At 44.2% G+C, this 15,223-nt stretch overlaps 2 protein-coding genes across 4 annotated transcripts in view; one reads left to right on the plus strand and one right to left on the minus strand.

The window, feature by feature from the left end:
- Positions 1-13,593, plus strand: part of LOC112926210 (uncharacterized) — an 82,800-nt gene extending 69,207 nt beyond the window's left edge. Inside the window, exon 4 of the mRNA XM_026007189.2 lies at positions 12,557-13,593. Within this exon, the coding sequence (XP_025862974.1) occupies positions 12,557-12,653 (97 nt within the window). The 3' untranslated portion in view covers positions 12,654-13,593. The remainder of the gene's footprint in view (positions 1-12,556) is intronic.
- ADIPOQ (adiponectin, C1Q and collagen domain containing) lies at positions 722-12,859 on the minus strand. 3 transcript variants are annotated; one of them, XM_072752494.1, is made up of 4 exons: positions 12,756-12,859; positions 6,280-6,356; positions 4,365-4,586; positions 722-3,281 (listed from the first exon to the last, which is right to left on the minus strand). In XM_072752494.1, the coding sequence occupies exons 2-4, from the start codon at positions 6,287-6,289 to the stop codon at positions 2,761-2,763; spliced, it is 753 nt and encodes a 250-aa protein (XP_072608595.1). In that variant the 5' UTR covers positions 6,290-6,356; positions 12,756-12,859; the 3' UTR covers positions 722-2,760. The 3 variants fall into 3 exon arrangements, with proteins under 3 accessions (XP_072608595.1, XP_072608596.1, XP_025863130.1); XM_072752495.1 differs by lacking the exons at positions 6,280-6,356; positions 12,756-12,859 and adding an exon at positions 5,546-5,636; XM_026007345.2 differs by lacking the exons at positions 6,280-6,356; positions 12,756-12,859 and having other exon boundaries at positions 4,365-4,747.
- Positions 13,594-15,223: the final 1,630 nt, after the last annotated feature.

Consider the following 15,223-nt stretch of genomic DNA (forward strand, 5'->3'; position numbering starts at 1 on the left):
ATTTTAGAGAAAACCAATAGTAATCTTCCAGCAATATCTAAGAAACCTAAGAAAATTCAAACATAACATTAAGAGTTTATGGTGAACAGGTGCTTTCGCATCCATCATCCACTCTCCCACTTCTGGCAACTGTGTCCAGTTTTGCCTTAGAGAAAATACCCTTTCTCCAGCTTGAGCCATAATCAACTTAAGTTGATAAGTACACTCCACCCTCCTGACTGAAGTAATTGGTCAGAGACAGCCAAACAACCCAGTGAGAGCCAATGAGATGCAAGAACATACTTGCTGGGGCTTCTAGAAAAGAGAACTTCCTCCCGCCTCCGTGGGAATCACCAGAAAAGAGAATGTCCCTTTAGCCACATGATGTGGTGGGCGGGTGCCAGAGCTGGCAGGCTGCCAGTCAGTCTATTTAATATCGTGAGGAAAGGCCTAGAAGTGTACTGTGTAGAGCCTGAGAGTTAAGTCCACACTGCTGACGGCAGAGAAGGACAGATAGAAAAGGGTCTTAGATATCACTTGAGCCTCTGGTTCAAGCCTTACCCAATGACAAAATAGCTGCTCTGGTAGTTTCTATCATGCAAAGGAATCCTTTTTTCCCCCCATCTTGACTGAGAGTTGTTTTCCATCATTTATAACACAGAGGCCTAACATGCAATGTCCCCTTACGCCTTCACCCCCCTCTGAGCCCCATGTCTTTCTCCAAAAATGAAAACAAAAGCCATATGATTCAAGTGCTTCTACTTTTAATGCTAAACATTATTTTTATTTGTATAACATGATGATGTGAAAACATTTTATTTTTTTACTTTATTTTTAAAAAATATTTTATTTATTCATGAGACAGAGAGAGGCAGAGACACAGGCAGAGGGAGAAGCAGGCTCCCTGCGGGGAGCCCGATGTGGAACTCAAACCCAGGACCCCAGGATCATGCCCTGAGCCAAAGGCAGATGTTCAACCACTGAGCCACCCAGGTGCCCCGATGCACAAACATTTTAAAAAATGAAGCTTTGTATGTAGAAATAATAATCCCTAATGATAAGCAATACACAAACAAAAAGGAATCATTCAGAATGATAAAACTGGGAGGAGAATAAAAAAAAAGCTTCCCCTGTCTGTTTATACAGAATGCTACTAAGTCTGCTTTTGCTAAAGACTTTGAAAAATGTTACTCAAGCTGTTGTCTCCTGGGAGGATATTTATCATTATCGACTACTTATATACTTCTTTATTTTTTGAGAAATATTTGACAACTAAAAATTGTCTATAATGAGATGTACAATGTGATGATGTATTATAGATAAACATGGTAAAATGATCACCGCAATCAAGCTAGTTCACATACCCATCACCTCAGATAGTTCTTTTCTTTACTCTTCTTCCTTTTATAATTCTTAAAGAACAAGAATAGATTCAGAAGGCCCAGGTCTTTCCAGACCTTGTTGGTACTCAAGGAAAGAATCGTCTCCAAATTCTTTTGTGGGTTTTGCATTGCAGGCTCAAGCTACCCCCTTGAGGGAGAATTCTTTAAGTATTCTCGAAAACACACCCAAACCTTAGTGGAAAAAATTCAAGCTACTCAGTGGAAAGGATTGAATTCAGGGAGTTCCTAAAATGAAAATGTTTTTGTAGATAAGGATCAGTTATATGAAGAGACTAAACTGGAGTTAATTCTGGGTAGAGGTGAGATTCGAGAGATTAGTCTTCATGAGGCATTTATCAAGGACCTGTAAAGGGACTCAGAGGTGAAAGAAGCACAGTCCTTTCCAGGCAGTTGTCTCCAGGCTGGTAGAAAATGTCAACCCAGGATTCTCATCCAGCTTAATATGTAGAGGGACACAGGGGCACGGTGTTGTGAGGAAAATTTGCAGGAAAGAGCTATCACATCAGAGAAGCTTCCTGACTAGGTGGTTTGGAGGAACAGGGAGGATTTCACCATGTGGAGACGGAAGTAGCTTTCTGAGCTAGAGAGAAGAGCATGAGGAAAGACACAGAAGCAGAAGTACAGAGTAATTAGTGGTCCGGCTGGGATGGGACCTAGTCATAGAATCACCTTCTCTGAGGGAGCTCTACTGGGGAAAGGCTTAACTCACCATGAAGACCAACTTAGAGGCCCTCAGGTGAGGTGGGTGATAGACCCCCTACCAACACTCTCAAGAGGCCGTATACTCCTAAAAAAAGGCCAGGGTCTAGTGGAGAAGGCCTACAGACCTGGGTTTGGTTACTAACTCTGCCACTTAATACCTGTGTGAGCTTAGACATTCCCTTACTCTCTCAGGCTCAGGACCCAAGAGTAAAATGAGAAGAATAATATCTTTCCTGTGCACCTCCCAGGATTGGCATGAACGTGAGGAAAAAGGGTGGACACAGAATAGCACTGCCAAATACTTTCTGGTAGTCCACTATCTCACCATATATGTGAAGCACCCCCAGAAATATTTTTAACTTTTCGTTGCTACTGCATAACAGATCCTTGAGGCCAAGAACTATGTTTTCTTTAGGACAGGGAACATAGTATGTGATTTTTTTTGAAAAGGTACTTGCTGAATGAATGAGTAAATAATGAGTAATGTTCAGAGCTCTCCAACTAGACACCAAAATTAATCTTCTTCTTCTTCTTCTTCTTCTTCTTCTTCTTCTTCTTCTTCTTCTTCTTCTTCTTCCTCTTTCAAAATTAGTCTTCTAACTCCACTGAACACCTGTTGACTGTTTTTTTCACTTTGGGGTTGTTTGGCCAGGTGGAGGCTCTAAGTTAGTTGTGGTCAGTTGGTGTCATGGTAGAGAAGGAAGCCCGTAAAGGTGGAGTCATTGACGTTATCTGCGTAGATCCCATAGGAGTCCCCATCCCCGTACACCTGGAGCCAGACTTGGTCGCCCACTTCCAGATGAAGGAGCACAGAGCCAGAGGCCTGGTCCACGTTCTTCTCCTGGTACTGGTCGTAGGTGAAGAGCATAGCCTTGTCTTTCTTGTAGAGGCTGACCTTGACATCCTTCAAGTAGACTGTGATGTGGTAGGAGAAGTAGTACAGCCCAGGAATGTTGCAGTGAAATTTTCCAGTGGTGCCATCGTAGTGGTTTTGCAGATTGTAGAAGATTTTGGTAAAGCGAATGGGAACATTGGGGACAGTGATCCGGCTCTCCAACCCCACACTGAATGCCGAACGGTGTACATAGGCACTTTCCCCAGGTTCTCCTTTCCTTCCTGGGGTTCCTGGAAAGCCTCGGGGACCTTCAACCCCAGTTATTCCAGTTTCACCAGTGTCACCCTTAGGACCAACAAGACCTAGAGAATGAGAAGACCTCAGTGACCATAAGGAACAGAACACTCCTGCCTAGGTGAGTTCTAGACTGAAACACTGTCCCTTTGGCCCTTACCCACAGCCTGCCTGACTTACAGAGCAAGGGACCAATGGGAGCTCTCAAAGAGGTGAGTTAGGCCTTCTACATCCCCAAGCAGACTTCCATAAATTCATCTCCAGCCTTATTTCCTGTAAGTTTGCATCCTAGACCCTCCACCCTGCAAACCCTTTATATGCTGGCTCAACCAACCATACATTTGCTCTTCTATCCCTTCTATCTGGGATGCACTCCCTCTTTTATTCTGTGTACCCATCCTTCAAGGCCTGACTCAAGCCCCGCCTCCTCCTGAAAGCCTTCCTTGTTAATCCAGATCTTCATTAAGAGCGTTGCATTTTCTCTCTGTTCCATACTTTGGGCATTTGTCCACATTCAATCTGGCATATTTGGAATAGACTTCCTTGTAGTAATCTTTAACAGCCTCATGCATTAGACTTTTTTTTTTTAAGATTTTGTTTATTTATTCATGAGAGACACAGAGAGAGAGAGAGAGGCAGAGACACAGGCAGAGGGAGAAGCAGGCTCCACGCAGGGAGCCTGATATGGGACTCAGTCCCGGGACTCCAGAATCATGCCCTGGGACGAAGGCAGGCCCTAAACCACTGAGCCACCCAGGGATCCCTAAATTTATCTTCTTAACTGAAACAAGAGTTCCCCAGGAGCAGGACTACGAGCTTTAAGAATGCATTAAGTGTGAATGCCACTGGGTGGAATGGGAATTAAGTAGAAATCAGTGGAATGAGAGTTAAGTGGAAATGAAGGGAGACACGAATGTGAACAGATTGGGAATAGTGATGGATGGTGTGGGGGTGGGAAAGTGTACAGGGAACGTGATGTGGGTAGAGCAGAGTCGGAGGTGCTGGTTTTATAGGTTGCTTATGGGTCACAGAAAAAATTGCTCCCTTCCTGTGTCTAAGCCTTTGTCAATAGCTAATGACTTTGTATAGTTCCAGAAGCCCTCTTCTACCCAGAAGTCTATGATGGAGGAAGCCAAAAAACTTGTTCTTACCTGGATCTCCTTTCTCACCCTTTTCACCAGGGGTGCCATCTCTGCCATCACGGCCTGGGGTCCCATTGTGGCCAGGATGCCCCGGGATGCCTGCCATCCAACCTGGGCAGGCCCCCTTCGGCAGGGGAAGCAGGACTCCAGGCCCTTCTGCCACGGAGTCCTGGCCATGAGCGGGCAGGACTAGTAGCAGTAGAACAGCTCGTAGCAACAGCATCCTGAGCCCTGGAACCCAGATCTGCATTGTCAGCCACGCAAGGAGACCCCATACAGCACACCCCATCAGGACCTAAGCAGGATTCGGGCCATCTCAGCAGTGTCCACTTCTGAGACCTGTTTTCTCAACACTCACCTCTTCTAGAAGACTTGTTTGACTATTTCCACCTAGCTTGATCTCTTTCTGCCCTGAAATTTGCAATATTTAGCATTATTCTTTGTGTGTAATCTCCTTTCCTCAAAAGATTGTGAGTTCAATGAGAGCAGAACGACACTCTTCCAATTGCCTCATAGGCACAGGGCCAGGCTCCTTGGACCAAGTTCCAAGAGTCCATTTGTCAAGAACAGAAACCTCTTGAGTTTTCCAAGAATGACGACTCTAACCAACTTCTCTCTCTCTTTCTGGCTCCTTCCTTTTTCTTCTCTACTTCTCTCCCTCATTTCTTTTGTTGTTGTTTTTTTTTTAAGATTTTATTTATTCATTCATGAAGGACACAGAGAGAAACAGAGAGAGGCAGAGACACAGGCAGAGGAAGAAGCAGGCTCCATGCAGAGACCCTGACATGGGACTGGATCCTGGGTCTCCAGGATCAGGCCCTGGGCCAAAGGTGGCGCTAAACCGCTGAGCCACCTGGGCTGCCCATCTCTCCCTCATTTCTATGTCTGTTCCTCCTCCTTTCTCTTTCTCTCTCTCTCTCTCTCTCTCTCTCTCTCTCTCTTTCTCTTCTGCCTCTGCTCATCTCCTGGATCACATATTAGACCATTTGGTTTATTGTACATGCGCCCGCACACGTGCACACACAGGCATCCATCCACATGCTTGCACACACATATACACAGTCACACAGTGCACACACACACACAGCCTTTCCCTATGTTAGTCAGACAACCAGAGCCACACTGTCCCATGAGGATGACCCTCCGCTGCTGACCCTTTGCCTGGGCCATTCTTAACTGCACCTCCTCACCTGCCGGATCCCTCTGCAGCCTTCAGGACACAGTTAGGATGTCTTCTCTTTCAGGAAGTCCTCCCTCCCAATCGGGGTTGTTCGTTCCTCCCCTGCACACACTCTGCCCTTGCTTACCGCTGGTATCGCACTTCCTGCACGATCCAGTGATTCCCCGATCTGCTCATTCATTTCACCCATTAAACTACAGGTACCAGGAGGCAAAGCCTAACACACTATCTACTTTTTAGTAGGGACTAAATAAATGTCTTTCTAAGGAAGAAAAAAGAGAGCAAGAGAGTCAGAGAAAGGAGGGAGTGAGGGAGGAGAAAGGAAGAGGGAAAGAAGGATGGAGAGGGGAGTATATTTGAAATATGTGTTCTGGGAGCCCTAGCAAAAAGCTCAAGTGGCACACGTGGCCGGGGACATCCTGTCTCAACACCGTTCCTCCATATCCCGCCCCCACCGCAGAAGATGGTCCTTTATATATATACTGGTCCCCTCCCAGCTTCTGCCTCTGATGTTAGGGTGATCTTAGCCCCCCCCCCCCATCAATAATAGCCAGGGTCTTAGTCTCCTCAGCCCTCTTTCACCAGGGAGTTGTAAGAAGGCACCACAGAAAGGGGAATAAGTCCTAGGATCCTGGATTAAGGCAGCCCTAAAATCTTCTGTGGAGTTTGAGAGGTGCTTAATCCCATGAACCTGATTCTGAGTCAAACACAGTCCACGTGTATTTTTTTACACCAAGGACTTACCAATTTTCATCAGTTTGCTTGTCTCTTAAGAGTTATCCAAAGTCTCCAGAATTGGGCTTGGGTTCAGGGGACAGCTCCTGTGTGCAGGAGGCAAGAAAGTCTCTGATTGACAATTTTACCCTCCAAGATATGCATGGTGTCTAGAATCGTACCTCTATGCCCCATCACCTAGGCTCTATAGTGCCCTCTCAACGCAACGCACCAACTCATCATTCATTCATTCATATAGATATGAATATCTATATATCTATATATATCTATATATGTCTATATATCTATATATATGAATTCACCTTTCATATAGATAGATAGATGTAGATGTAGATGTAGATATAGACACACATACACGCACATGTATTCACTAAAAATTGGTAATATAAACACTTTGGAAACTACAGAAAACAAAAAGATCCCCAGTCCCAAGGCTTTCTCCGTTTATTTTTAAACATAATGAAAAACACATTTTACATAAAAATTTTATTCCCCCATTTTTGCCTTGTCACTTTCTGGTTCTCATAATCACCATTTTTTAAAGGTTTTTATTTATTTATTATAGAGAGAGAAAGCATGAGCAGGAGGGAAGGGCAGTGGGAGAGGGAGAAGTAGACTCCCAGCTGAGCAAGAAGCCAGCCCAATGCAGGACTCGATCTGAGGACCCTGAGATCATGACCTGAGCTGAGCCACCCAGGTGCCCATAATTTTATTTTTATTTTTTTTTTCATAATCTTCATTTTAAATGTGTGTGTGTTAGTTCATCAAATGAAAACAGTCAAAATATACTTAACCATTCCTATTTGGTTGAACTTTTACTTCCATTTCAAAGTATTATTTTAAAATCCATAACTAATATCCTTGGTCATATAGCTTATCCCCAAGTTATATAGTTATGACCTATTCCCAGAAGTAAAATTACTGGCCCAAATCTATGAACATTTTTAAGGCTCTTGATATGTATTTCCAAACTGCAGTTCGTTACACTGTTACTAGGTAATGTGTTAGTGTGTGATTAAGAAAGCCTATTAACTACTCTCACCAGCAAAATTTTAAAAATCTATTTCTGTTATTGCTAGTTTAATGAACAAAAGAAATGGCACCTTGCTACTTTGATCAATAGTGAGTTGCACATTTTATTAAAGGCCTATTTCCTAACTTAATTTCCTCATTCATGATACACCCTTTAGTGTTTTGGGTTACTTAATTTATTAGGGACACAATGTGCTTTTTTCTTTTTTCTTTTTTTTTAAGATTTTATTTATTTATTTGACAGAGAGAGAGTGCACACACAAGCAGTGGAAGCGGCAGGGGGAGAGGGAGAGGAAGAAAGAGAGCTCTGCAGGGAGCCCGATGTGGGACTTGATCCCAGGACCCTAGGACCATGACCAGAGCCAAAGGCAAATGCTTAACTAACTGAGCCACCCAAGCTCCCCACACTGTGCTTTTGAATCAATTTGTGTGACCTCTTTTTACAGACACTTTATCATATATGCCACACCTGTTTTTTCTGGTGATTATTCTGTAGATTATTCTTTTGTCTACCCTGATTTTTAAGTGATGGAAGTTTTCATTTTTAGAGTCAACTCTTATTTTTCTTTGCTTCTAAGTTGTAAACAGTTCTTAGCCCTTGTAGGTCTTGGAAAATATTCTGTTTTTTGTCTTCTATTGTTTGATATATTTTAATTTCACTCTTTAATTCATCTTCAATATTTTGTTTTGTGATCTAAAAAAACTCAAATGATTTCTATTTGAAGACTAGCTGTTTAAAGACAACTTTAGTTCATCTTTCCACTCTTTATTAAGCTGCTGCATCATTTATTTAGTAAATATCAAGTTTTACTATGATCTTATAAGTAAGTGAGAATTGAGAAGGAGATGGATTGATAGAAAAAGGGGCAGAGAGACCACACAGCAGCAGGCACTGACCCTATGGTCCTCTGTAGCTGTGAATCTCTAGCCATCGCACCCCTTACCATCTATGTACACCTTTGTCGCCCTCTACTGGATTTCAAGGGCTCAGGCGAGTGTAGTCCATAGCTGCTGGAAATGAAATGAGATACAGCCTAGGCTTGGCTGGTCCCAAGATAAGAAGAGGTGAGTTAGATTAGAAGGCAAGGAGGAGAGACCAGCCAAGCCCGCTTTCATATTTAGGAAGAACACTTCATATGAATAAGACTTAATATGCATTCAGTTTCCCACTATTTGTCACTTTCATCCTTTCTTCTTCTGGAATTAGCATTCCAAGTCCCGAGAAGACCTCTGAAAGGTTGTGTGCTTGCTTTCTCCTGAAAAAAGGAGGCTGTGCTCTTTCCCACAAAGAGATAGGAAGAGAGAGCCCAGAACATGAGAACTGGTGGGGGACAGCTACAGAGGACCCAAAGATAGGAGAAGATTGGCTTTTCCAAACTGTTGGGGGGAATGTTCTCTGGTTTAAGATTCTCTTCTCTCAGCCCAAGGGAAGGCATTCTGTCCTCAACACTTCAGTATTATGGATGGATTTCTCCACTAACAGGGACAAGCAGTCCGGGTACCATGACAGTGGCAATGAGGAGGAGGTACTGAGAAGAGAAGTGGGGTGAAGATCGGTACGTGATCCTCAGAAATTTCTGATGCTAAGAACAGACTCTGATTGCAGAAGAAAGTTGTCTTCTAACCTTAGTTCTGGGTGGAAAAGTCAGCAGTTGATAACAATTGAAGGTCAGGGCAGAGACACTACTCTCAAAAAAAATGTATTCCAAAATTATTTGTGTTCTTTGTTTAGATGTGGCAGTTGTTACACTTACATTTGGAAAGACTTCTAATTCTACAGGGGAAAACGTTAATTAATGAAACCATAATGTAAGACCCAATGGTTTCTGTAAAGAAAACATTTATGTGTATCGTGAAGCTGGACCCCAAGTTCCACTTATAATTCTGTTTCTACAGAACTCCATGTGTCACTTAATGTCTCATTTAATCCTCACAACTATTTTGAGAAACAGTATGAAATAGAACAGGATCACACGCTCTATGATCTTGGGGCTTGGGTGAGAATGATTTGTTCTTACCTGTAACATGCATTAGTCATATATTTGTTGGAGGATTAAGGGCATAAAATCCATATAAACCACCTAGAATGGCACATGGCACATGTCAGTGCTTAATAAATGTTAGCTATGACTGTACCCATTTTAGAGATGAGGAAAGTGAGTTTCAGGAAAGTTAAGTTACTTGTCCAAGATCTTAGAGCTTTTAAATACAAAAAGAACTGGAAATTGAATTCTGGTCTTCCAAACCCCAAAAATGGACCCCTGGGCATACTTCAGAGGAGAAAAAAAAAGCATCAGGATCACATTTCTGCCTTTTCATATTTCACTCCATGGGATGGAGGACATAAGAGAAAATAGCTTGAAAAGCCCTCCAGATTATAATGCAAGCTCCCTGCCTTCTAGCCTAGGCTCCACCATTAACACACTGGGTGACCTCACCTCCCAGATCTCATGCTCGTTGCCTGCAAATGTGATCATTAATGATATTAATCCTTACCTATCCTATTTCACAATCTTATTGTATCAGTTGACTAAAAGTATGAGGTATTTTATAAGCTTCCACACATATAAGTGAAGAGAAGGGAAACTAGCAAATATTTACGGACCACCTGCTGTAGACCACCACTGTACGGCCACCTGTTCTTCATCTCTTTCCATCCCTACTACTCCAGGAGGTAGGACACAACTGCCACAAGAGAATTCCCAGGACCAGAGAGGATTAGTAACTTCTGCCCATGCATGAAAAGGGAAAATTGCAAGGGTGCAATTTAAAACCCAAAGCCTGGGTTCTTTCAGTGGCACTGTCTTTCACAGTATACCGTGTATAGGCATGGATCTCTTCATTTTTAAAACTATATTAGGGGATGGCCACGATGTTCTCTGGATCCTAAAGGGCCATATTATGATCTCTTCTTTTCATATTTAGAATATATAAGAAATTCCACTTTGACCTGCTGAAATTTCAATAACAACAGCAGAATCTTGTGAAATGCAGGATGGGGTTTCCTTTGGGACTGACAGGAAACAGTAGAGGGGGAAAAGGCCACCAAATCTGGTGCCAATTCTTCCAGTAGGAAAGGGCACTAAAGCACAGATCACTGAGAGCCTAAATGAACCCCAGAATCATCTCACCCCTGTCCTCCTTTTACAAACGGGAGGTTAATGAGAAAGGAAGGGGTGCATTTATTAGATCTTCATAGAGGCCAGCTCCCACACTAGTAGCTTTTACCCATTATTTATTTTATCTATTATGTATTTTAATCTTTACAAGAGCTCCATGAAGCAAGGAAAATAATCCCAACTTTAGAGATGGGGAAACCAAGAGATTAAGGACATGATCCCTCAGACATTCCTGTTCTGACTTCCAAACCAGTGAGCTTCCCATCATGCTACAAGGCCTCTAAAAAGCCTTCTCAGACTCAGCTTCCTAACCTGCTAAAACGTGATCACATAAGATGAGGGACATGAGAATACTTTGAAATCGTCAAGGGTACATTGGAGTAGAAATTGGATAAGGCACTTTAACTTTTATTTCATGTAACTTCCCCCATAGCCCTGCTCTTGCTTCCACTATAGAGAAGAATCGGAGACTTGAAGAGACCAAAATGCTGCCTTTAAGATCACACAACTCTTAGTAGAAGTGCTGAACAGCTGGGAGGGGAAAAAAAATAAAGAAAAAAGATCATGTGGGCAACTCTTGTGGGTTCTATGAAATTGCCATTTTTAGGGGAACCTGAGTGGCTCAGTGGTTGAGCATCTGCCCTTTGGCTTTTAGGTCATGATCCCAGGGTCCTGGGATTGAGTCCGCATCAGGTTCCCCGTGGGGAGCCTGCTTCTCCCTCTGCCCATGTCTCTACCTCTCCTTCTGCATCTTTCATAGGTTAAAAAAAATCCAAAGAAAAAAGAAACTTCCATTTTTAAAGGTTAAAAATGGTTTCGCCTGCTACAACCTAAGGATGAATGACAGAAGCAGGAACCAACTCAGTTCAGGCTGGCTCCCAGGAGGATTACTTGGAAACTTTTGCATCTCCACACCCAACACACACACACACACACACACACACACACACACACACACACACCCTCCAAGAACTAGAATAGCAGCACATCCCTCCAATGCGTTTTTAGGATCCAGTCACTCTCCAAGTGAAAAAATTCCTGATTGAAAACGTCTGCTCTCCAAAGCTTCTACCTCCTGACTTCAGCTAAGTGGGGACACTAATCTCCTGTCCTGACAAGGAGTCCATGGAAAGTCTGTCCCCTTTAACCACCTTAGAAAGGACAAGAAGCAAGTCCTGTGTATCTCTTTACAACTCCTCAAGAATTAAGGGAGGGAGACTGCAAGGACTGCCCATTAAATTGCAGGGCTCTCTCTCTGCTTCTGTGTTTCCAGAACAAAGCTGACCCCCTCCTGGTCCTTTGGGCACATTCCCTTGGGCACATTCTACCAACAAGGGCCCCGCCACTCACCTACCTTGTGTGGAGGAGCCAGCCTTACACCTAATGGGAGGAGTCACCGGGAGTGAGGCGCTGCAGCCCCTCTGAGGTTGGATCTGAAACCAGAACCTCTCCAGACCAGGGACCTGCACCCACTGACACAAGAGGGCTGGGCTGATCTCTAAAATCCCTCCCGCTCTGACCTCTGCCTTGACATTGAAAACAACCAGATGCCTCAGATGCAGCGCTCGTGGGGGCCAGCAGGATTGGGCTTGGCAAAGGCCAGGCTGACCCACTGGTTTCTGTCAGAAAATGTCTTCTATAAGATTGTCATAGGTTTTCAGTATATACCAAGCTCACTGTATCTCGTTTGAGTGTCTCAGTCATCCTGTGAACTATCTCCACATCTGTGTAGGTATCTCCATATTTACAGATTCCCTCAAATCCAGAGAGTGATTATGTCTCACTCATCTTTGTACTTCACTAACTCTACCCGGTGTCTGGCCTTATAGAATCTGCTCAATCAATATCTGCTGAGAAGAATCAAGTGGCGGAGCTGGGTTCCAGACTCAGCCTGAGCGCTGGCTTTCCCCAAGCTGCCTTTCCATGTGCTTCTTTCTTTGCCTGCCTGGTCAACCTGAGAAGTTCGTCATTTCCTTCCCTTCTTATTTGACTGAACTCTATCACTGGGCCATCCCTCCCTCCTCATTGACCCCAACCTTTTCTCTGGGTAGGCATCTTGCCACAGAGTGAATTGGGCAAAATTCAAGATGGCCCCAGGCATTCTGATCAGAAGAACCTTTCCTTTTCTCTTACAGATGTGGGAGAACCAAGGAAGAAGCCCAAGGCCCATCTGCCTCCGCCAGTGCTGCTCTGGCCAAAGTTTTGCCTGTACCCATCTGTGCCCTGCTCTGACAAGAGAGCCTGTGGAAACCCCAGCCAGAGGCTCCATTGCAAGGCAGCCCCCCTACACGCACCTCCCGACCCAGTTGGGAACTGTAATAGACTTGTTCTTACCCTCAGGTGTAGAATCAGACCCACAAACTGCAGTCGGGATGGAAATGAGGAAATGATCCAGCCTCAGCAGTCTGGTACTCAAGCGGGAAGACAATCCCCACCCCAAAGTTGTCCCTTCCCATTGGCCAGCCCTGTCAGGGTAGAGGCCAATGGGAGGGCACCCTGCCCCCTGGCAACTGCTTCAGGTCTCCACTCTGGGGAACCTGCTGCAAACCTTCTCGGGTTTGGGAAGCCAAGTGGATCCTCAGTCACAGCACTCAGATTCTCTTGGCTCTTATGTTTGCTTCCTACAACCTCAACAGAAGGTAGGGCAAGGTTCAAGACCAGAAAAAGGAAAATAAGCTATCTCGACATCTGAGGGAGAAACTTCCTCCTGTAAAGTGAACTGCCCAGTGATCCAGGAGATGCCCCTTTACCCCATCGATTTGCTGTAATAAGTCAGGGACACCAATTACCACCACCACACTCCTGCGCGCTGTGCGTGACAAAGTGTGAGATTGTGTGGTGCACATGGAGCACTTCAGGAGGGGGAATAGTGAGAGGGGTTACAATAAAGCAAGAAATAGAACACAGCCTCCCCTCTCTGGGCTGGACCCCAAATTTGGGGAAGACTTTGTGGGTTAATTCTGAGAACCGAGGTGAAGGGAAGTTTCTGGAGTGGTGTGGGGCAGAGCCAGAGTAAGCCCTTTAGAGGCTCCGCATTGCAAAAGGTTATAGAGCTCTGAACCTGATGTAACTCAAATTCAACATAACAGAAAACTTTCCTAAAATGTGATAATAGAATACAATCTCTCAAGATTTTCTGGTTACAAAATTCTGAATAAATTTTGAAAACTAAGTTTTTGTGGGTATGTGAGCCCTTATTTTGCCAGTCCCTTAAGCATATTGCTGACTTTACCTATTGGGGAACCCAGCTCTAGGCTGGGAGCAGCCTGGAGGACCCCAGCTACCATGCATGTAGGTGTTCCTAGAAGGCTTAGGCTTGAAATGGCAACATTCATCACCTTGGACTCTTTCTTGGCAAACTCATGTTCTGTTTTTGAAACTCAAGATCAGAGTGGTTCCTGCAAGCCACAAATTCTGGGGCAATAAATCATGACCCCAGCAAGGGCTCAAGATCCCAGTAACAACTTCTATAAGACAGTCAGAAACAGGATGTTCTCAGGATTTCTGGGTGCCTCAGTGGTTGAACATCTGCCTTTAGTTCAGGTCGTGGGATTGAGTCCCGCATCGGGCTCCTCACAGGGAGCCTGCTTCTCCCTCTGTCTCTGCCTCTTTCTCTGCGTCACTCATAAAAAAATAAATAAATAAAATCTTTAAAAGAAAAAAAAGGAAACAATGTTCTCAGGCAGAGGCTGGGCAAGTGTCTGCCTGCCCCCAAACACCATCTCTGCTGGCCCCACAGAGCCTAAAAGTACACAGCAAAGTCAAGTAAAAGTCTGATCTCAGGCCTTTGCCTTTGGCTAATATACATATTTTCTAGAGAGGTCACTTTAGGCCATTGGGATTGGAGTCATGAATCCCTTTCCAAGGGCCCACCGGCTTAGATAGGGACCAGGGGAAACAAGGTTTAATAGAGTTTACCAGGTAGGTAGGACCAAGCAGAAAACAGAGAAGCTGCAGTTACTCTCCATTGAATCACTGTTTTTGTTTTTATTGTGGCATTTGCTTATTTACTTTTGGTTGTGTTACTATCTGTCTCTCTGTCTCTCACTACGTTGGGAACCTCATGAGAACAGGCGCTTTACCTGTCCAGTGTTGTATCCCCTGGCCCCTAGAATATGATCTGGTACAAGGTAGGCAATACAAAGTGTTGAATCAATGGATAGGTAAATGATCATATTTAATCTCCCTTTAAAGATTGCTATGGCTGTCTCATATTTTGCAAAAAAAGCCTCTGGAGTTCAGTGAGGTTACGTGACTTGTCCAAGGCACAGATCTAAGATTTGAACCCAGATCTGAGTCGAAAACCAGTATGCTTTCTAATAACCCATGTCCCTCACTCCTCCTGATGGACCGTGAGACCCTAAGATCCCCATTTGTACTTCAGTGTAGCTTTGGCAAAAAAAAGTATTTTCTCCCGGTTTTATGGGAATGCAGCTGGTTACAGCAGGCTTTAACTGTTGCACAAGGTGGAATGCCTCTAGCCCCAAAAACACACCAGGACTGGGCTGGGTCTGGTTGTCAGCCAGTGACATTGTGAAAGCCTCTCATTTTGAAACCTCAGGGAAAACTGCCATCCACCACAAAGGTCACTGTGTGGAAAGAGGCAATTCTGTGGCATACTGGCTTAGAGACCGTAACTGAAAAGCATTCAGCCAGGAATGCCTCGAGGCTACTCTTTTTCCCAGGACGGAACTGTTACTACCTAGAGTGAAATAAATAAATGTGATCATTTCCTCTAGGGTATGATGTCTGCAGTTCAATCTCCCATCAGCTTGTGAATTGGGATATTGAAACAACAGGGC

Source organism: Vulpes vulpes, chromosome 3, assembly GCF_048418805.1.
Source record: "Vulpes vulpes isolate BD-2025 chromosome 3, VulVul3, whole genome shotgun sequence".
Lineage (NCBI taxonomy): Eukaryota > Metazoa > Chordata > Mammalia > Carnivora > Canidae > Vulpes > Vulpes vulpes.